The sequence below is a fragment of the Balaenoptera physalus genome (assembly GCF_965194825.1).
Source record: "Balaenoptera physalus genome assembly, chromosome: 2".
In the NCBI taxonomy this organism is placed as follows: Eukaryota; Metazoa; Chordata; class Mammalia; order Artiodactyla; family Balaenopteridae; genus Balaenoptera; species Balaenoptera physalus.
Window position 1 is genome coordinate 29,374,242 of NC_138883.1, and position 23,057 is coordinate 29,397,298.

Genomic DNA, 23,057 nt, shown 5'->3' on the forward strand with positions numbered 1-23,057 from the left:
TCTCTAGAACCCTCCCCACGCCACCCCAGGCTAAGTTGCCACACCCAGCACCCCTGCTCCCTCAGTCTCCATCTCTGTCTGCTATAGTTCTATGGTGCATCACACAGCAGGGATCTGAGTCTCCCTAACTCAGCTGTGAGGTCCCTGAGGGTAAAGCATGCATCCCTGTCATGTGAGTTCAAAGCACTAGTTGGGATCAAGGTAGGAGCTCAATAAATGCCATACATTTAATTTCCTTTCCTAGTTGTCCTTCTTTTTCTCAACCAAGGCACTCCTTGTCTGCCATCTCTGTTTTGGAACTGGAAATCACCTATCCCCAGAAAAATAGCACTGGCCCTGGGGCACTCGGAGGTGGGGAGGTCACAAGGTTGATTCCTTTCCCTCATCCTCTTCTGTCTTCAGCCCCTTTCCCAGCCCAGCTATTGGGCATTTCTCCCCTGGCCTCCTGAGGGTCAGAGAAAAGTCACCAGGGGGGAGCTCACCCCCTCTTCAGACCTCCAGCTCCTGCAACTCATCTCCCTGGGCCATCACAGATGCTCAGACAAAATGCTTATTAAAACATAAGCATGTTAAATCTGGCCCATTTCTTACGTTATCAGTGAAGAGAGGAGATGCAGCAGCTGTGTAGCAGGGGCCCCTGGGGACTTCTGTGAAGTCTTAGGCAAAGATAAAGCTTGGCAGAGAAAAGGGAGTGGGATTACCCAAAGCCTCTCTAGAAAAGGAAAATCTGTTTCTTCCATTCAAAAAGCCCCACTCCCTGCTCCCCTCAGCCAGGAATTTTCAGAGCTTGGTCAAAGGTCCCTGTAAAGTGGGAGGCAGCTGCTTCTCCTGCTGTGGGGTTGAGCAGCCGAGGCACCTCCCGGATCTGTTTCTGGTTTCCCTCTACGATCTATGATCCCTTCTTCTCAGACACCCCGGCCCATGATTTCTTACTCCTCACCCCAGCTGCAAAGGAGACCCAGAGGCTGGGGAGGCAGAACCCGCACACAGTACATCCTTGGACCCACCAACTGGGCTCTGGCAGTTACTGGTTAGGGCAAGCACTGGCCTTTAAGCCTCACGTCCCACCACCTCAGAGAGACATGGTGAGCACGGTGCCCAGCACATAATTCTTGTTCATAAAAAAATGGTGTGCACAAAAACATGGTGGTTTAGAAGGAAGATTCCAGGAAAAAGTGTAAGACCCTCTCTTCCATTGTAAATTCCCCTCTGTACTGGCCCTGTGTCACTCACTGTGGCTGCACCAGGCTCCCTTCCACTTGGGGCTGGGGGTAGGGTTAGCCTGGGGTGGCAGAAGGAGCAGGAACCTGCTCTCCCTCTCATTGTGTGTGAACTCGGGCAAGTCATGTCACCTCCTTGTCTCAACTTGCTCACTCGAGCCTCACGCAGAGGGTGGTGGAGTAGGGAAGTAACTGGCTTCTATAAAGCTGCTACTAGGTGCTCAATAAAAGTTAGTTCCTTTTGTCCCATGCTCCCTCCACCTGTATCCTGGATTCCCTACATCTTGAACATCTTTGTAGATTGCAGATCCAGGGACACAGCCAAGAAATAAGTGGCCAGATCTCTTTGTGAGAGGCTGGGTTGGGATGGAGAGCTGAGAGAAGAGGGAGATGGCAAAACCTCAAAAGCCTCAGGGCTCCCGGGATGCACCTCGTCCAGGAAGCCTTCCCTACACCCGCCTGTGCTCTCATGGTATGGGGTTTGCCCTAGCACTTTGAACTACTGCAGTGATGCATTTGTCTCTCTTTCTCCCTCTAAGTTGTGAACTTTGCAAGGGCAGTGGTCTGTGTTTTTCATCATTGTGCCCTGTACCAGGGGTTGGTGGTGGCCCTGAAGGTGCCCCTCAAGAGGGTGGTGCGGGAACCAAGGCTCCAGCTGCCAGATCTACACCACATTCCGAAAGGCTCTCTCTGCTTCTGCTCCCTTCTTTTTATCTTTGCTGCATTTCCCCCAGTAGATCTCCTGTGCATCTAACCTGACCTGACACCTGGGGCTCTTGGTTACAATCTGCAGAAAAGGACATGGCTAACTTAGAAAAGTTATTCAGAGGAAGGACATTGGGAGCTCATGGAATTGACAGGAAGCTGGAGAATCAGGCACAGAAATGGGCTGGAATCACAGAAACGGTCATAGATCATGGCCCAGGACCAGTGCTGGTTAGGACAACCTACTGGACACTTGACTTTAGGCAATACTGACCCACGTCACCCCCAGAAAAAGCCCCTTGTAGACTCCAGCCCCAACAGGAGCATGTCGGCACCCTGACTGCCAGGACCCGGGAAACAAGACTTGGCAGGTTCCCCAGATGGGAGTTCAGGCACGGGGCTACCCCAGAGAACAAACGTCCACTCTCACCCTGTGGCACCAGCACTCGGTATCTGTTGACCTGAACTTAGAGAACGCCGCTTCTCTCCTTTCTGCTGTTTTGGATGGTGGTTTATTAATTTATTCAGTCCTTGAACACCTGAGTGCCTATGGGGAGAGTAAACGTTCAGCGGCGGTAAACGCTTAACAACCAGCTCTCTGGAGAAGAAAAAGCACTGCTTTGCAGCGTTGATCAGTTTCCATGGTGTAAACACCCCATGGCTGTTTTCAAGCTACCGAGGCAATGTCACTAAGCACAGGGTTGCACAGCAGCTCTCCCAAGCCGTGGCCTGTAACACACAGATCGTCCTGCCCTTGCTGAGTTTACCTTCCAGTAGGGCACTGCATTCTACCCTTGGGGGTTCCTTTAGAATAAAACAAAGCTTACAACCTGAATATTCAAATTTTTCCACTATAAAAGTCACAACTTATGCTGCAGCCCACTAGGAATCCAAAAGGGAAAAAAGAACACTTCACATTTGAGGATTTCTCCATTTACCTCTCTACCTTCTCCCCACCCTCCAATACATATATCCAACTCCCTCGATATAGCCACTCAAAGTTGGGGGGGTGGGAAGGAGAGTGTTCAAACACTCGGTGCCAGTCTGCACCCCTCCACACCAATCCCCTTTCCTCCTTCCCGCTGCCACATCCAAGTCAGGACCTTGAACCGGAAGTGAGACGTGAGCGGGCAATGCTCAGTATAGCTGACGAGAGGCTGTCACACGCCACCTGGCCTTGGAAGGAAGTGTTACCCTCAAAGCTGGGACAGAAATATAGGTTCCTCAACCATCCCACTGACACAAGGGCCATCCAAAACAGAACAGAATTCCTGGGATGTCCTTCTGTGCCCTGGGGCCTGAATCCAGATCCTGGGACAGGGCATCAGGCGGAGGTTGAGGCCTTGTGAAGACACTGGGGTGTGGGCAGGACACTGCCCTGGGGCGGAAGACCGGAGAGCAACAAAAAGGAGGAAAAGAAGGGGTCTTCCAGAAATCTTGTCCTGATTGGCTCCCACCCAGCAGGTCTATCCTCAGAGATTTCATGCCCTTCCCTCCACATGGACACACACACACATACACACACACGTGCGCGCATGCGCGCGCTGCAAGGATCCGGGCTACAGTCTCCTCTGGAGAAGCCAGTTGCCTGAACTGCTGAAGACATTAAGGGGCTGGTGTAAGGAGCCCCCCTCGCCCACCCTCTGCTTCCTGAGGGGGAAGGGCTCTGGCCTTCGTGGGGTGTGAGGCCAGCCTGTAGAGCACAGGCCTGGAGGGTCCCTCTCAGCCTAGCGTGGGTGGCCTGGCCTCTAGAGCACAGCTGGTGTCCCGCGGCTGAGCAGTGTGGCCTCGGTGCCTCAGTCGTTGCAGAGAGAGGGCAAGGTGTCATTCTCTTGTTGTGGGTTCTGACTCTGGCTCGGCGTCTCCTGCTCTGTGGCTGCTGTCCCTGTGGGCTGCCAGCTACAGGTCCTGGATTGGGGGCCCTGGAGGCCAGCAGCCAAGGCTCCTGAAATCCTCTCCTCTGGGTTTCTCTCCATCACTCTCTAAGGACACTGCTTACCTCCTCTGCTGCTTCAGCCTCTGTATTTGGATGATTCTCAGCCCAGAAATGGAGAGGTGACTGTGCCTTGTGCCCAAGGCCTGGAAACATTACCCAGAAAGTTAGAGGACCCGCGCCACGCAATTCAGAAACAGACTTTCCAACACTCAACTTAACGAGGGGGAAAGTACTAACTTTTTATCTTTTTGCTGTGCTTCTCTAACCAGTAAATTTCAGACCCGTTATCCTGGACCCCTATTTTAGAGTATAATGCCACTTAAAGATAAGTGGTGTTGTGGTTACTTTTGTATTAAAACAGACTTACAGACATACAATATGGACAAACCTTGAGAACAGGGTGTTAAGTGAAATAAGCCAGATACAAAAAGACAAACATTGTATGATTCCACTTATAGGAGTTACCTAGAGTAGGCAGTTCATGCAGACAGAAAGTGGAATAGTGGTCACCAGAGGCTGGGGAGGGGGGTGGAGGAGGAATGGGGAGTTAGTGTTTAATGGATACAGAGTTTCAGTTTAGCAAGATGAAAAGAGTCCTGGAGATGGATGGTGGTGATGGTTGCACAACAGTATGAATACAAATACCACTGAACTATACATTTAAACTATTCACAACATTATAAATACAAATACTACTGAACTATACGTTTAAACTATTCACATTATGAATACAAATACCACTGAACTATACATCTAAACTATTCACAACATTATGAATACAAATACCACTGAACTATACGTTTAAACTATTCACAACATTATGAATACAAACACCACTGAACTATATATTTAAACTATTCACATTATAAATGCAAACACCACTGAACTATACATTTAAACTATTCACATTATGAATACAAATACCACTGAACTATACATCTAAACTATTCACAACATTATGAATACAAATACCACTGAACTATAATCATTAAAAATGATTAAGGGAGTTCCTTAGTGTCCTTGTAGTTAGGATTCCGGCCTTTCACTGCCATGGCCCAGGTTCAATTCCTGGTCAGGGAACTGAGATCCCGCAAGCCTCGTGGCACGGCCAAAAAACAAACAAAAAAAAGTGATTAAGATGGTAAATTTTATGTCATGTGTATTTTACCAGAATAAAACAACAACAAAATGCATTATGAAATAAAATTAAAACTTTTGTTTTCTTAAAACTCCAGAGACATTTCTGCCTGTGGCTGCCACTCTGGGCTATGCCCTAGACCCTCAGGGTCTCTCATGTCCTCTGTTGCTTGAGCAGCTTTAGGTAGAAAATTTGAGAAATGCTGTCTGCCTTTACAGAAGAGAAACCGGAGGCCCAGAGAGGTGATACAACTCACAGTGCCCTCTTTCCTGGAGGTAAGAAGCACAGGCCTGGGGGCAGCCCCTCCCACTTTCTTGCTGTATGCGTCTGGGACTGTTATTCATCTTCTCGAAGCTTCCATTTTCTCACCTGTAAAATGAGGATAACCTACTCATGGGTGAGGTGAGGATGACCTGAGACAATGCTTGTGATGGGCTCAGTGTAGGGTCTGGGCATGTTAATAGTAAATGCTCAATGGACGTTGGTTTTATGGGGCAAGTACGTTCCTCTGGGGCTTTTCTTGGTTAAATGAGGGGTAAGGAGAAGTATTAAGAACCGTACCATCCTTTATTCCTCCTGCATTCAACATGGTGACACTGGCCGAGGATAAACCCATGTATTTCTCAAGATGTCACAAGTGCTCCCTGGGGAGTAATCCTGTGTGGATTCAACTCTGACCACCTGTTTATAAATATTGGGTCTCTTAAGCAGATAAGGCCAACTGACCTCAGGCTCCACCAACTCCAGCACAGCCTTGTAAACAAGGGCAAATTGGTTAATGTTTGTTCTTACTTAAAACATGTTCCCACACATGTGCCCTGTTTATATCATCCTGCATGGAAATCCCCTCCTGTGGACCCCTAATCCACCCATTACTTCACGTATTCATCAAACATTTATTGAGCAATTTCCAGGAGCCCCAGATGGATGGGTGAGTGCATGCACCCAGCTCCCTCTTACCACTCCGGCCAGCGTGTCCCCACACCTGGCAGCAGGAGGGTTTGGGTGGCTGGGCAGAAGGCACATCTCTGTGGTCTACGTGAAGGTGCCCACACTGGTCTGGCTCAGAGGTATCAGGGTGCATGAGACAGTTTCCTCTGCCAGCCTCCCTGTCCAGAGAGCCAGTCTGCAGACAAAGGCTGTCTGCTCTGAGAATAACGAAGAAGGAATGTGTTGGGGAGGGAGGGGGAGCCACAGGAACGTCAAACCTCGGGGAGATGGAGGCAAGAAGCAGGTCCCCGGCCCCCCACCAGCCAGAGACAGAATCCTGGGGCAACACAGTCTGGGAGGGAGGGGCTTGTCGTGTGAGAAACTGGCTGGGCAGAGGCGGGGTGAGTCAGGGAGGGGCCGTGGGAAACAGCTGGCTTGGCTGAGTTCCCAGTGGGGGGATGCGGCCAGACTTATCTCCAGCCCCAGGGGCAGGAGCCGGGGCCCGCTGACAGGCCGACCAGGCCTCGCCCGCCAGAAGCCTGGAGCACTGCCAGGAAGAGACAGGCAGCCTTCCAAGCACCCAGGGGCCGATGGGGAGGGAGCCCAGCTCGCTGCTGGCCGCTCTGCTCAGCCCCCAGCTTGGCAGCTCCCAGGCCTGGTCTCTGGGGAGCTCCAACTGGGACAGGGCCTCTCTGGGTCACATCACCTGCCTCCCCTCACAAAAATGTTCACCAGTGCATTTGACCTAAAAACAAAAATCAATTTACGCAGCAATTAATGAATGCTTGGAGTGCCTTGGTGAATCATCTCTTTAATGACAAAAGTTGCATAATCACTTGTAACAAGTCTATGACTTCATTAGTTACTTATTTAAGTCATTAGTTTATCTATTGCACAAGCGAGGAAAGGGGGAATTCTAACCCTTGTTGGTTAGAAAGAGTTCCCCAAAGGATGATGGGACAGGGAGAGGACCCGGGTCCCTGTCACTCCTGAGGGTGGGCTGCTCTGGGGTCATTGCCATGGGCCCATCTGACACCAAAGGGGTGCCCGGCCTTAGAGGACAGGATCCAACATCAGCAGAGAGTCAAAAAGGCGATGCCATCAATAGCACAACCCCTAGGCAGGCTGGCTGCACCGTGACGTTCCCACAGAGGCCGAAGGCCCTTAACAAACAGCCATGGAACTCACTTCCAAATGCCCAATGAAGTAACCTGAGAACCCGAGTAGCCACATTAACAAAAACGAAGTCTAGCCCATCTCTCCCAGGCCCGCCTTAGAGACAGCACAGACATGGAGGGAATCAAGGTGAAAGCGGACACCCTCTTGGCATCCTCAGACCTTGCCCCCGGGCCCTGTGCAGGTTACCCAGGATAGGAATGCCCTTTCCCTCCCACTGGGATGTTACAGTACTCAAGCCTGATGACCTTTTCAAACTGGATGACCTTCTGGCTGGGTTTGGTGTCTCAGAAATAAGAATTCCCAAGGAGATTCCACGACGGTGGAAGGTGGCAGGGGGGTCATTTTCAACATCTCAGAAAATCTGAGGAAATCACACATTCACGTCTATCTGGCTCAAGCAAGTTAAAACTCAAGTCATTTCACTAAACATTTATGCTATCTTATGGCAGATGTAGGTAAATCCGATTAGTAAACAGAAAAACAGATTATTTCCCAAATGAGTTATACAGTTCTTGGTGGACAAAATCTCTGAAAATCTAAGTGCAGGATAAAGTTCCCAAAAAATCTCTCCTCAGTTTCCTTGACAGATATGTGATAACCTTACTGGGAGAGGATGCACCAACCCTTAAAAAACTCACTTAATTTCAGGTATTTAGGTGTAGTATAAACATTTTTATCTAGCTGCCAGTGTTGTTTCCACTTTTAAATCATCCTTGTATGTATACCTTTGAGTTTAGTGGTTCTTGACTAGGTCTGCTACCCAAGAAAACGAATCCAATCAGAATTTCACCCTCGGTCCACTTCGAGGTGTTCTATGGGCAAAAGGGTAACAAAATCCTTTTCTCTTTTGCATGAGGAATTGACCTTGGGTTACTACATAATTAAACCAGTTTTAGGGGAAAAAAAAGACAGAGGCAGCAAGAGTATGTCACCCTTTCTCCCAAGAATTAAGACTCCCACAAACTTGGTTTCTGAGGCTCTTCCATCTCCCTCCATTCAGGCACAGAAGGGCCAGCCCACGTACGAGAATCAATCTTTGTCAAGAATAAGAGGCCCTGTGTTGAAAGGTCCCTGTGGTAGGTCAGGTCATCGTCCTCCACGGTTTCTACAAGTCACTTAATGAAGGAGGTATAGTCTAAGTAAAAATGGAAACAGATTTAGTTAACAAATTAGGTTTCCCTCTGAGTAAATCAACTGAATTCAAAATCCAGTTATCCTTGGGTGTCTCCCACATTCCTCTTTCCTGATTTTGTTTTTAGCGTATGCTCTTTGTCTTCTTGCCGATTCAGATTCTTCCCTTGTTCCCAAACTTGGTTCAAACCTTATGCTGCTGGAGGAAACTCTGCTTTTAAACCCTGCCTTTTGTGGATCCCTCCTTACTCTGCTTTCCCATTTAGATCATGTAGTGAGCCAACATTGTACTTGCTTGTACTCAAGCATGCTGTTTCACTTTTAACCAGATCCTAAGCTATTGGTGGGCAGGGCCTCCTCCGACTCTGACCCACAGAAGAATCCCCAGGGAGAGTGGTTGTGCTACAAAAAGCTGTGGTACTTACCTAGTGATGCAGGAAATCCAGCCTCATTACTCCTGCTTCTCAATCTGCTTGAGGACGTTCTTCCTTCTCATCGAGAGCACCATTATCGGGGCCCCTAAGAATCAGATACCTATCAGCTGATGAGGACAAGTCATGATGCTGCTCTGGCAGACTCTAGCGACACTGCCTACAAGATTCATAAAAGCAAATGATGCTTCTGATTCCCATAGGAGGGAAAGACACCTTCTTTGCTTCTTGATGCCCCTGGCCAATGTACCCAGGAACACATCTACCACCTCTTCTCTGCTTCTTCTGAAGACAAATAGGCCAACTCTGGTTTTTCTGCCTTATTTTTGACCAATAATTCCCAACACCGTGTATGCAATTCACTGTTTAGAAACAAAAGGCTTTGTAGAGTTTGGGAGTAGAGTGATAGGACAACCTATGCTCTACCAGGTCAATAAAAGTAATGTTGCTTTTTTCCATTCATGTGACCTACGTAATAATTTTTAAAAGATAATCCTCTAGCTTATGAAATATCTACACTGTACTACAACATACATCCTATAAGTTATTTTGATAGTCTTTACATTAATTTGAGTTAGATGTTTTCTAGAAGAAACATTTTTCAGAAACTAAGTGTTAAGAATAGTTGAAGGCTTCCCTGGTCGCGCAGTGGTTAAGAATCCGCCTGCCAATGCAGGGGACACGGGTTCGAGCTCTGGTCCAGGAAGATCCCACATGCCGCAGAGCAACTAAGCCTGTGCACCACAACTACTGAGGCTGTGCTCTAGAGCCCGCAAGCCACAACTACTGAGCCCACGTGCCACAACTACTGAAGCCCGCGTGCCTAGAGCCCGTGGACCGCAACCAAGAGTAGACCCCGCTCGCCGCAACTAGAGAAAGCCTGCGTGCAGCAACGAAAACGCAATGCAGCCAAAAATAAATATATAAATTAATTAATTTAAAAAAAAAGAATAGTTGAGACTTTCCATAAATAGATTTAATACAGTACCCTTCAGAGATGTGGCCTGCTATAATCCATACCACTTTATTATGAGTGAACGATGGAGACAATGCATCTGTGTTTCTAAACTGTTTCCTGATAATCGCTGAATAGTTTTCACAGTTACATATTATAATACTTTCATGTAAGAAAATTAGCACAGCTGGAGTCATGCGGTCTTTATTAATTTGACAAAAAACAGGAAAATCTGCACTCATCTATCAAAATTATATCTTACCAAGAATTTGAAAGGTATTTAAAAAAGATGTATTCACAGTCTGTCTGAATCGTGTACAAAGCAGTGTCTGTAGAAGCAAAAGCCAGACAATGAACATGTGAGGGTAAATGATCCCACTGAAACCCACACCCCAGCACACTGATAGCACCATAAACATGACAGTCCTGTACTCAATACTCTACATAGTTGACTTGGAAACTGTCCTGTTGCAACACTTACTTATTTTAAAAGGAAAATTGCTTTCTGGGAAGTCCTTCCTGCTACACAGACCAGGCTGAAGTGCTAACACCAGATTCCAGGGCCCAGGGTGGACCCAACTACTTCCTCAGGGCAACGCTGAAGCTGTCCGAGGCCCTGGGAAACAGCTTAGACATTCAAGAAGGGAGTTCACTTCAGCACCAGGCTGATCTTTAATGCACAGATCTGAGGTGTTTCTTGCCAGAGGAGAGGACTTTTCCAATGATGCTATCCAGATGATTTGGGATGTGAGCGTGATGGTGGCCTTGTTGGGATACCCTGCTCTGCAGCTTCAATGAGGGTTGTGAAGAGCTGAAACCACTTTTTAATCTCCTGTGTCTGGGGAATTTAAAATGAGGCAAGAAGATCACAAGGATCACTTCTTGGCTCAAATTTATGATGATATTGTCTCATCCCAGGGCAAAACCAAACATCCAGTTTTCAAGTCTTCTTCCCAAACTCAGCGTTCAGGATCCTCTTGGAGTTGAGGAGAATGACAAAAGCAAATCTAGAGAAAAAGAAGTACTTTACTGGAAGGATTGGTTTCTGGAAGACTCAAGTCACCATTTCATAACATCAATTTTATAAGCCCTCAATAACAGTTACCATGAAAAGGGGTTATTGACAGGTAGCTAACATTTTAGAGAAGTTAAAGCTGGTATTTACCAGAAAACAAGAGACTACAGCTACATTCTGAGGTTACATCTTACTCATTTTTGCATCCTTAGACTCCAGCACCATGCCAGCAACACAGAAGACATTGAATAAAATTTTTCATAGTGGTTTCTGAGCTCATTTTCTTCAGGGCTAGATCATGAATGGGCAAATACGCAAGGCCAGGCACTGGGGGTCAGGATCAGAGGCTTCCTTGAGATGTCTGACCCTGGAAGATCTTATGTGGTAGTTCTGTCTCACATTTTACAAAATACGATCAAGACTACATATGTAAAGTTTGTTGAGGCCAAGTAAAGGGCAAGTACTAAACATATTATTTATTTGGGCATCTGTTATGGAAGGAGGGTTTTTAAAACCAAGGGACACTTTGAAAAATGGGGACCCGGAAGTTTAAAAGTAAAAACACCACCTCGTCAGTTGTTGCTTCTGTAGTGAAATCAATAAATTGTTCACTTATGATTTTCTTTCAAGTTGCTTAGAAAGCTTCTCCTTTTTCTGACCAAGAGAGTTATTTACAGTGAGAGCTGTGATCTGAGGACCACACACTAACCTGGTGAGAATCAAAAACAGAGAAGCGATCCCTTCCTCTTTGAAAAAAAAATCCTCTACAAATCCTCCAAATATGGTTGGCATTTCCATAGGCTAGTTTGTGGCAACATTCTGTACGTAAACACTCTCTATTCTTCTGTAGGCCAGTCAGACACAGACATCAGGGGTCGCCCTTCTTCCTACTGTCCTCCCTTTTTTATTAAGCAGGTCAGCTGGGCTGGTCAGGTTTTATCATTTGTTCTGTCTGGTTCCACAGCCACCCCTTGCCCCTGGGTGAGGGCGCATCCTCAGTGGAATTGCTACTGTTTTCTCTGGTGACAATCTATTTTTCATGGTGAAAGACTAGCATTTTGATATTTCAGAAACAACTGAATTGACTCTAAGAAGGTTCTACGGAAAAGTCTGCGTCTGAGAGCGGTGCTTTAAAGAAATAAGATGTATTCTCTCTATGCTGAGATGTGGTTCCATCTTGCAGCAAGTGACAGGTCTATTGCAATCTTTCTACATAGGACAGCAGTACATAGGATGGATGTGAACACAGTCGCACACACCACACACCCTCTTCAGAGACCAACCCTTCATGAAAGACACGGCATGTTTGGGATCCTCACACAAATAAACTACTGTAGGTCAGGGCTCCCTTCAAGACTGCTTCAAATCTTCAAAGCACACATTAGTGTTCAGGGGGCTTTGTTGTAACTGCTGAACTGTATGTCTTCCTGGAAGATAATACCCACACTGTCACATATCTGAGGAGAAAAAGAAAATCTTGGGAAAAAGGGCCTAAGGGGAGCCAGTTTTTACACACAGGTTAGTACCAGCACATTACCCTAAAGTTAGTTTCTTATAAGAAATATTCCATGGCAGAGAACAAATACTCTAAACTCCAAGGAGAACCCCAAACCAGATCAAATGATGGCTGGAGAGACAGCAAGCAGCAGGAAACAGAGGGAAAGCTGGCCTCTCTTCAGCCACAAGGAGAAACTAAGTTTCTCACAAATGCTTAGAGTCTCATCACCATGGCTGAGGGCTGTCCGTGGTAAAAGAGGGGGTGTGCCCCGGCAAAGCTTCATCCAGAGGTGCTGTGTGCCCGCAGGCGGCGGGCTCTGTTCATATGCATTGCACAGCTGAACTACACAGGGCCTGAACTCTGCAGCCCAATTCTCACAAAGGTACATTGAAACGAAAGGTAACGCGGAAGGGAAAACACAAAACACCCATTGTGAGGTTCCTGAGGAATCACTCGGATCCCCTCCTTCCCAGGCCGTGAGCTCTTGTCCCATTGGCTGTTGGAGGCCCCTCCTCTCTCCTCTTGGCCGCTGGTTCTCCCCCTGACCCTTGGTTCTCCCACAGCTCACCAAGTGAAGTAACAGCTATCTCCAAGCTTTGTACTGATACAACTGACTCATAAACTTTATAAACCACCAGCTTTTGGCTATTGGTTCAAATTCTGACCTACTGTCAAGAGACAATGGGTTGTAGTTAAAAAGAAAAGACAAACCAGGACAGAAAGTGCTTCACCAGCCATCTTACTCTTCTTTAATCCTACTGTCTTTGGGCACATTGCATTTGCTATTTAAGAAAGTATGACAGCAAGGCTGATAGCACTGACTCATGACACATTCTTTGCACCACACACAGAGCAAAATCCTGGAACAACTGGATCATCTACTTCCACAACAGAGCTGTCTTATTCGCTGTATAGGAGAAGTGCTTGTGAGGGGAGTACCGGGAGAGAGACGGAAGGAGGGAGGGACCTGGGGGCAAGTGAACCTACAAGTATGCCTAAAAGTTAGGAATTTGGTGGAAAATCCAGAATTTACTTAAGGGTAATAGGGAATCGTTGAGTTATAGTTCCACTCTTTCCAGAAATAAATGACTGCATTTGGAACCTGAGGTTAAGACTTTTAAGATAAAGCAACCTCAAATAAGTTCAGACTGGCCTTGGGAAGAAATGGCAGCCATAGATGGTAATGAGCTTCAGTGCTTGAGAACAAGAAGTGTCAAAATCAACCTACACCTCTGACTTGACTCAGGTGAAAAAAAGTCTTATTTAAAAATGGTAAGTCTGCAGCAAAAAATCTGAAAGTTTGAGCCCCTTTCCATCTTTCCATTTTGCTCTGGTGCCTGCTCTCCTTACAGTATCTCCCGAAAAGGTTCAGAATTCAATACAGATTTATTAGGTTGACTTTCAACATGTAGTTTAAGATGAAGAGTCCTGTTTGGTTTAAACCATTTCATTTAACCTCTTGGTAATGGTAGTCCTGAGAGTCTGCAGCGTTGGTAAAATCCACCTGTGACCAAAGGTCAACCGGCTGGTGGGACCACAGCAACTTTCTGGCCCATCACTTTGCCTTGTTCTTGTCCCTCAAATCTGGCAGTTTCTGCACTGAGGGACTCAGTCCACCACAATGACATGTTCAAAACCATTTTCTGTAGACACCTCCTTCCAACGCCCAATAGTGCAGGTGGTCAGGAAGACTTGGAAGGAAGCTGCAAAAAGTCCAGCTGGGAATCTTGACTTTGTTAGATGTGGACACAGGAAAATCACCTTTGTCCTCCCCAGATTTTATTATAGTCAAAGGAGAAAAATCCATGAGATTTTAACTGCAAATATGCTAGATATAAAACTGATGGAATGCTAATTGGTCCATAAAGGGTTGCACAAGATAATCTGTGGCAAAGTAGAAAACAAGCCCAAAGGTGATAGAGATTGGAAGAGCTGGCAATGCTTTCTTGAAAATGGCAAGGAGCAATAATGTAAGGCACAAACCCTGTGGAGAAGAGGGGAAAAGACACAAACCCAGACATAATTATGCAAGTATTCTGTGCAAATCAACTCAATCACAAGTCTCAGTTTTAATTTAGTTAATTCAATACAATCCTTTGACGTTAACTTTTAGAACAAAATTTTTTCATTAAATCTGGAAACAACATTTATTTTCCTTTGCAAGAGAGATCATTATCCACACATTGTTGATATTTCATCCCTAATTCTAGGTAGGGAATAGAATCTGAAAATAAGTAAAATTATTTTTGAAAACAAATAAGCAATACTGAAATTTCTATCTAAACTATTGGGTTGGCTACTGTAGGTTTAGTTTGGCTAGCTAAAAATCCCAGAGGTGAAGAACATTCTTTACGCTGTCTGGGGGCAAAGAGGTGCTCATGGAATAAACCAATAAAAGTTTGTTTATAAAGTGTATACTGTTTTCTTATAAACACAGAGCAGCTATATAATACACCCCATTTTTTATCCTAGTTACTGAGATACTAACTATAAAGTCTGGAGGGTGAGCTGCATTTAAGGTTTATCCAAAGTAGGTAATTTTTTTCTTAAAAGCTTCAACACATCCAGAAAACTAACCTCAAAAAGAGAAATAAAATAAATGAAAATTCTAACTGGTCATATGATCAAGATAAATCACAAGTGTAATCATAAAATAAATGCATAAGTAAAGGCTCTCGTCTAACCTCTCATCCAACTTCACTCACATATTATCAAAGATATCACATCTTTAGCAAAAATAGCAATAAGAACTATGAGTTATTTACTTGAATCATAGTCTTGAAAGCTTCAGGCTCACGTTGTAGCACTATAAGCAAAATCTATGTGTGATCGTGCACTGAGTTAGCTTTTCTTGCCTCATACTTACTGCCCAAAGGACACTGTATGCTGCAGGCCGTGGCCTTAAACACAGTACCACCACCAAACGCAGACTAAGTGAGGATCTGCTTACCCCTTTAAGACTGATCTAATTCCTTACATTATCTATGCTGCTGGGCTTGAAGCAATGGTTCCTACTCTGAGGTACTTACCAGAATTTCCTGGGGAACTTTAAAAAAAATACACAATTAAAACAAATTAAATATTCGGTTGGCCAAAAACTTTGTTTGGGTTTTCCATAACATCTTATGGAAAAGCCTGAACGAACTTTTTGGCCAACCCACTAATATCTCAGGGTAGAGACCCACAGTTTTAAAAGTTCCCAGGTGATTTTAATGTGTGGCCAGGTAGAGAATTACTCAGGTGAGGTCCAATTATTTGTGTTTTTAAAAAAGCTCCCCAGGTGATTGGAACACTCAGCCTAGCTGGGGTTAAAAGGACGACCTTTTAATCAGAATTTTGAGATGAGGAGTTCTGACACGTTTTTAATCCGTGTATACTTACAATTAATATGGCTACAAAACAGGCTATGGTTGTGTTCCAGTCTCCACTGGCTGTTGCGGAAGCTTTACCAACCAGAACACTGTAGAAAATGAAATCTCCTAATCCAAGTTTTACTCCCCCTAAAAAGGAAAGATTATGAATATAAAGTTTGTCACTCTTAAAAAAAATAAAGCTTGTCACTCTTTGCTATGACGTCACAATTCAAAACTGTCGCTGCCCCCCGCCCCCCATCCTATGCTGAATGAGAAGTCAGTAAATGATATCATACAAAATTAGGCTTTAGCTACGCTTTCCCTTTCTCTTTTGGTTTTCTATAAAAGGGGGTTCAGATGTTATGTGGCTAACTCTGGCATCTTAACAGTAGATGCTGCTGTTATATAGCAAAAATAATAACAATAAATAATAATTGTCATCTACTGAATGCCTAGTTTATACCTGCACTTGTTCTAATAAATCCTCACAAGAACCCCTATGAGATAGGTATCATCTTTTTTTTGAAAATCAGCTTTACCGAGGTATATTTTATTTCATAAAATGCACCCACTGTAAAATGTACAATTCAATGACTGAAAAAATTTAGAGTTGTGCAACCATCACCACAGTCCACCATATTTCCATCACCCCAATTAAGATACCTTGTGTTCATTTACAGTTAATCTCCACTCCCCTCCCAGGCCTTAAGCAACCTGTGATCTGCTTTCTAACTCTATAAATCTGCCTTTTCTAGACACTGCACAGAAATGGACTCACACAATATGAAGTCTTTTGTGACTGGCTTCTTTCATTTAACATAATTTTATTTATTTATTTATTTATTTATTTATTTATGGCTGTGTTGGGTCTTCGTTTCTGTGAGAGGGCTTTCTCTAGTTGTGGCAAGTGGGGGCCACTCTTCATCACGGTGCGTGGGCCTCTCACTATCGCGGCCTCTCTTGTTGCAGAGCACAGGCTCCAGACGCGCAGGCTCAGTAGTTGTGGCGCACGGGCCCAGTTGCTCCGCATCATGTGGGATCTTCCCAGACCAGGGCTCGAACCCGTGTCCCCTGCATTGGCAGGCAGATTCTCAATCACTGCGCCACCAGGGAAGCCCAATAATTTTTTTAAATTGAAGTATAGTTGACACACAATGTTGTGTTAGTTCCAGGTGTACAACAAAGTGATTTAGATATATATATGTATTTTTTCTTTTCCAGATTCTTTTCCATTATAGGTTATTACAAGATATTGAAAATAGCTCCCTGTGCTATACAGTAGGTCCTTGTTGTTTATCTATTTTAAATATAGTACTGTATATCTGTTAATCCCAAACTTCTAAATTATCTCCCCTGCCCCACACTTTCCCCTTTGGTAACCATAAGTTTGCTTTCTATGTCTGTGAGTCTATTTCTGTTTTGTATGTAAGTTCATTTGTATCATATTTTAGATTCCACATATAAGTGATATCATATGATATTTGTCTTTCTCTGTCTGATTTACTTCACTCTGTATGATAATCTCTAGGTCCATCCATGTTGCTGCAAATGGCATTATTTCATTCTTTTATATGGCTGAGTAATATTCCATTGTGTATATATACCACATCTTCTTTATCCATTCTCCTGTCAATGGACATTTAGATTGCTTCCATGTCTTGGCTATTGTAAATAGTGCTGCTATGAACACTGGGGTGCGTGTATCTTTTTGAATTAGAGTTTTCGTCTTTTCCAGATATATGCCCAGGAGTGAGGTTGCAGGATCCTATGGTAACTCTATTTTTAGTTTTTTAAGGAACCTCCATACTGTTCTCCATAGTGGCTGCACCAATTTACATTCCCACCAACAGCACAGGAGGGTTCCCTTTTCTCCACACCCTCTCCAGCATTTATTATTTATAGACTTTTTGATAATGGTCATTCTGACCGGTGTGAGGTGATACCTCATTGTAGTTTTGATTTGCATTTCTCTAATAATTAGTGATGTTGAGCATCTTTTCACGTGCCTGTTGGCCATCTGTATTAACATAATATTTTTGAGGTTTATCCATGATATTGCATGTGTCTGTAGTTTGTTGCTTTTCACTGGTGAATAGTTTTTCATTGTATGGATATACTATATTTTGTTTATCCATTTACCAGTTGATGGACATGTAGATTGTTTTCAGTTTTGGGCTATTATGAATAATGCTGCTATGAACATCAGTGCACACATCTTTGTGTGGGCAGACTGCTTTCAGTTCCATCGGGTAGATTCCTAGGAGTGGAACTGTTGGGTTATATGTTAAGTTTATGTCTAGCCTTTTGAGAAACTGCCAAACTTTTCCATACTGGCTGTACCAGTACATTCCCACCAGCAGTGCACAATGGTTCCAGTTTCTTCAGTCCTCACCAGCACTTCGCATTGCTGTCTTTTTGATTATAGCCATTCTGATTCATGATGTTGAGTATCTTTTCATGTGCTTATTAGCCATTATATCTCTCCTTTGGGGAAATATCTACCCAAAGTGTTACCTTATTTTTTACTTAGGTTATCTTCCTATTACTGAGTTGTAAGCATTCTCTGTATACCCTAATTATAAATCCTTTAACAGGATTTGCAATGATTTGCAAATATTTTCTCTCAGTCTGTGGCTCCTTTTCCTTTTCTTAATGGTATCTTTTTTTTTTTTTATTGTGGTAAAATACACAGTTCAATGGCATTAAGTACGTTCATATTGTTGTGCTAGCATCACCACCATCCATCCACGGAACTCTTTTCATCTTGCAAAACTGAACCTCTGTACCCATTAAACAGTAACTCCTCCTTCCTCTCTCCCTCCAGCCCCTGGAAACCACCATTCCACTCTCCGAGTTTGACTACTCCAGGTATTTCATTTAAGTGGAATCATACAGTACTTGTCTTACTGTGACTGGCTTATTTCACTTAGCATAATGTCCTGGCTCATCCATGCTGCAGCATGTATTGGATTTTCCTTCCTTTTTAAAGCTGAATAATATCCCATTGTATGTATACACCACATTTTGTCTATCCATTCGTCAGCCAGTGGACACTTAGGTTGCTTCCATCTCATGGCTACTGTGAACAGTGCTATGAACACGGGTATATAAATACCTCTTCTCTCTCTCTCTCTCTCTCTCTTTTTCTTTCTTTTGGCCTCTCTATGTGGCTTGTGGGATCTTAGTTCCCCAACCAGGGATCAAACCGGTGACCTCAGCAGTGAAAGCGTGTTGTTCTAACCACTGAACTGCCAGGGACTTCCCTAAATACTTCTTCTCTTAATGGTATCTTTTGAAGTGTGAAAGTTTTCAATTTTGACAAAGTCCAATCTATCAATTTTTTCTTCTACGTATCAGTGTTATATTAAGGAACTCTTTGCCCAACCCAAGGTCATGAAGTTTTTCTCCTACGTTTTCTTCTAGAAGTTTTAGAGTTTTACCACTTACATTTCAGTTTATGACCAATTTGGGGTTAATTTTGGATTGTGTGCATGATGGATAGGGTGAGACAGGGGTTTCCATTCATTCTTTTGCATGTGGATATCCAATTGTCCCAGCACCATTTGTTGAAAAGATTATATCCTTTTGCCATTGAATTATTTTAGCACTTTTTTAAAAAATCATTGATCATAAATATAAGGGTTTACTTCTGGACTCTCAGTTCTGTTCCTTTGATTTATATGTCTGTCCTTGATTACTATGGCTTTAGAGTAAGTTTTGAAATCAGATAGTTTAAGTCCACCAACTTTTTTCTTCTCTTTCAAAATTGTTTTGGGTACTCTAAGTTCTTTACACTTCCAAAAAATTTTAGGATCAGCTGGTAGAAATTGACAAGCTGATCCTAAAACATACACAGAAATGCAAAGGCCCTAGGTTTTCTGTTGTCAAACATTATTTTTAACTTTTCAAGTTCTTTTCAAAATGATAAACAAAACTATGTATTTAAAAATATGCTTTGGACTTCCCTGCTGGCTCAGTGGTTAAGAATCCGCCTGACAATGCAGGGGACACGGGTTCGAGCCCTGGTCTGGGAAGATCCCACATGCCGCGGAGCAACCAAGCCCGTGCACCACAACTACTGAGCCTGCACTCTAGAGCCTGCGAGCCACAACTACTGAGCCTGCATGCCACAACTACTGAAGCCTGCAAGCCTAGAGCCTGTGCTCCGCAACAAGAGAAGCCACCGCAATGAGAAGCCCGCACACTGCAACGAAGAGTAACCCTGGCTCACCACAACTAGAGGAAGCCCACGTGCATCAACGAAGACCCAACACAGCCAAAAATAAATAGATAAATTTATTTAAAAAAAAAAAAAGTTCCACAATAAACATGTACTGTTTTAAAAAAAATAATAAAATAAATAAATAAATAAATAAAAACATGCTTTGACTTGGGGCTCAACAGTAACCCATTAAGCTTTACTACTGGCTTTTACCTTTCTGGTTGTTATAACTATTCCCAACTGAAGTGTGATCCTGATCTTAAAGTTCTGTTGCCTGAGTTACAGAAACTACTTCTGGAAGATAGGTGTTGAGGGCCTTGAGAAGCAGAGTCTGCAGGAGAAAGGGGCAGAGTTCTGATTAATAAGATCTTACTGAGAGGGACTTCCCTGGTGGCGCAGTGTTTAAGAATCCGCCTGCCAATGCTGGGGTCACGGGTTCGACCCCTGGTCCAGGAAGATGGCACATGCCACAGAGCAACTAAGCCCATGCACCACAACTACTGAGCCCATGTGCCACAGCTACTGAAGCCCGTGTGCCTAGAGCCCGTGCTCTGCAACAAGAGAAGCCACCGCAATGAGAAGCCCACGCACCGCAACGAAGAGCAGCCCCTGCTCGCCACAACTAGAGAAAGCCCGCGCACAGCAACGAAGGCCCAACCCAGCCAAAAATTAAAAAAAAAAAGATCTTACTGAGAAACCATTGTTCTTTTTAAATCGTGGAAGCCAGAGCAAAGTCTTCCATAGTGGAAAAAATAAACATACAACCCTGAAATCCGATGCCATGAATTACATGGTCAGTTATCCTTTAACTTGCTAACCTTCCCAGACTGATGAATACTTTCACCAGTTTCAGTTGTGCAGAAGAGTCCAACTCTACTATTTAGGTACTAGTGTGATACAGGTCAAGTTTACTAACTTCTTTAATCCTCAAATTCTTCAGCTACAAGATGGGGATTACAGAGCTATTTCACAAGGTTGGTATCAGCGTTAAAAATAATACAGGAAAAGTTCTTGGCACACACAGAGGCTAAACAAATGACAGTCTTAGAAATACTTTTGATTCCAAATAGCAAGTGCTATAAGAAACTAACTGAGGGCTTCCCTGGCGGTGCAGTGGTTAAGAATCCGCCTGCCAATGCAGGGGAAACGGATTTGAGCCCTGGTCCGGGAAGATCCCACATGACGCGGAGCAACTAAGCCCGTGCGCCACAACTACTGAGCCTGTGCTCTAGAGCCTGCGCTCTGCAACAAGAGAAGCCACTGCAATGAGAAGCCCGCGCACTGCAACGAAGAGTAGCCCCTGCTCTCCGCAACTAGAGAAAGCCCGCGCACAGCAACGAAGACCCAATGCAGCGAAAAATAAATAAATAGAATAAATAAATTTAAAAAAAAGAAACTAACTGAAAGAAACTAATTTCTTCAGAAAAAAATGCTATAGAAATGAATTTTTTAAAGTAATGCAGAAGAAAAATTTTGCATTTCTCTGATAAGAGACTTGTATCTAGAGAATACATAAAGAACTATTACAACTCAATAATAAAAAAGGACCCCCAAAATGGGCAATGGATCTGAATAGACAGTTCTCCAAAAAAATATACAAATGGCCAATAAGCACACAAAAAATACTCAACGTTATTAGCCATCAGAAGAATGCAAGTCAAAACCATGGTGACATACCACTTTACACCCACTAGACTGATTATAATCAAAAAGACAATAATAACAAGTGTTGGTGAGGCTGTGGAAAAACTGGAACATTCATACACTGCTGGTGGGAATGTAAAATGGTGCAGACACTTTGGAAAACAGTCTGGTAGTTCCTCAAAAGGTTAAACATAGAGTTACCATATGACTCAGTAATTCTACTTGTAGGTATATACCTAAGAGAAAACCATATGTCCACACAGATGTGTACATGAATGTTCACACAACAATACGCATAACAGCTCAAAATGGAAACAATCTAGATGCCCATTAACTGATGAATGGATGATAAATGTGACATATCCATACAATGGAATATTATTTGGCTATAAAGAGAAACGAAATGCTCATACATGTTACAACATAGATAAACCCTGAAAACATAATGTTACATGAAAGAAATCAGTACAAAGAACCATATATTGTATGATTCCATTTATATGAAATGTCCAGAAGAGGCAAATCTATTATGATAGTATATTTTTTGGTGCTGGGGGGAATAGGGGTAATGGGTACAGGGTTTCTTTCTGAGGTAATGAATATATTCTAACATTAGCATGTGGTGATGGTTGCACAACTATAATAAAAACCATCATGGACTTCCCCAGTGGCGCAGTGGTTAAGAATCTGCTTGCCAGTGCAGGGGACACAGGTTCAAGCCCTGGTCCAGGAAGATCCCACATGTCGCGCGGCAACTAAGCCCGTGCGCCACAACTGCTGAGCCTGAGCTCTAGAGCCCACGAGCTACAACTACTGAGCCCGTGTGCCACAACTACTGAAGCCCGTGCGCCTAGAGCCCGTGCTCCGCAACAAGAGAAGCCACCGCAATGAGAAGCCTGTGCACCTCTGCTCGCTGCAACTAGAGAAAGCCCGCACACAGCAACAAAGACCCAACACAGCCAAAAATAAATAAATAAATAAATAAATAAATAAATATATTAAAAAAAAAAAAAACATTGCATTGTCCACTTTAAATGGGGGGGAATGAGAGGGACTGTAGAGGTGATGTTAAGGAGTATGGGGTTTCTTTATGGGGTATTGAAAATGTTCTAAAATCAATTGTGGTGATGGTTGAACAGTTTTGTGAATATACTAATGTCACCACTTTAAATGGGTGAATTGTATAGTATGTGAATTACGTCTCAACAGAGGTATCAAAAAATAAAAATAATGTACCAAATCAAGCTTAAAATTATAGCCTCTCATGTTTTTCATTTAAAGGCTTATGTTTGTTTAAATAATAACAATATTATGGCAAATGCTATAGTTATACTTTACAGAATTCATTTTAATGGAGAGAGAAATATAGATATATTTTATTAGCAAAATTAAAAGAGTCAGGAAACAAAGAAGTAACCATCAGTTTTTTTTCTTTAGGCACTTAGTGAAGCAACAAGTTATATTCCATAACCAGAAGAGACTGGATGAATCAGTATATAAAACCTAAGAAAAATCATGTTGCTCGGGAATATGTTTTCTTTAAACAGCTTCTTTGATTTATTCAGTAAAGATATGCCATGGCCAAACAACTAAAATCACAGCAATGCAAACTGCTTAAGTTAGACATAAAGTATTATCAGTATTCCACTGCCAAGTGCTAATGCTGAGATTGGATGCTAGTTGTTTTACTGCTGTCTAGG

General features: G+C 43.6%; 1 protein-coding gene across 8 annotated transcripts in view; it reads right to left on the reverse strand.

The window, feature by feature from the left end:
• Positions 1-9,813: 9,813 nt before the first annotated feature.
• PSEN1 (presenilin 1) overlaps positions 9,814-23,057 on the reverse strand; it is an 83,096-nt gene continuing 69,852 nt past the window's right edge. For 5 of the 8 annotated variants that reach the window (XM_082451768.1, XM_082451766.1, XM_082451767.1 and 2 more), the window contains 2 exons: positions 15,520-15,638; positions 9,814-14,122 (listed from right to left, as the gene is read on the reverse strand). In XM_082451768.1, coding sequence (XP_082307894.1) covers positions 13,967-14,122; positions 15,520-15,638 — 275 coding nt within the window. In that variant the 3' untranslated portion in view covers positions 9,814-13,966. The other 3 variants (XM_082451771.1, XM_082451769.1, XM_082451770.1) reach the window with 3 other exon arrangements.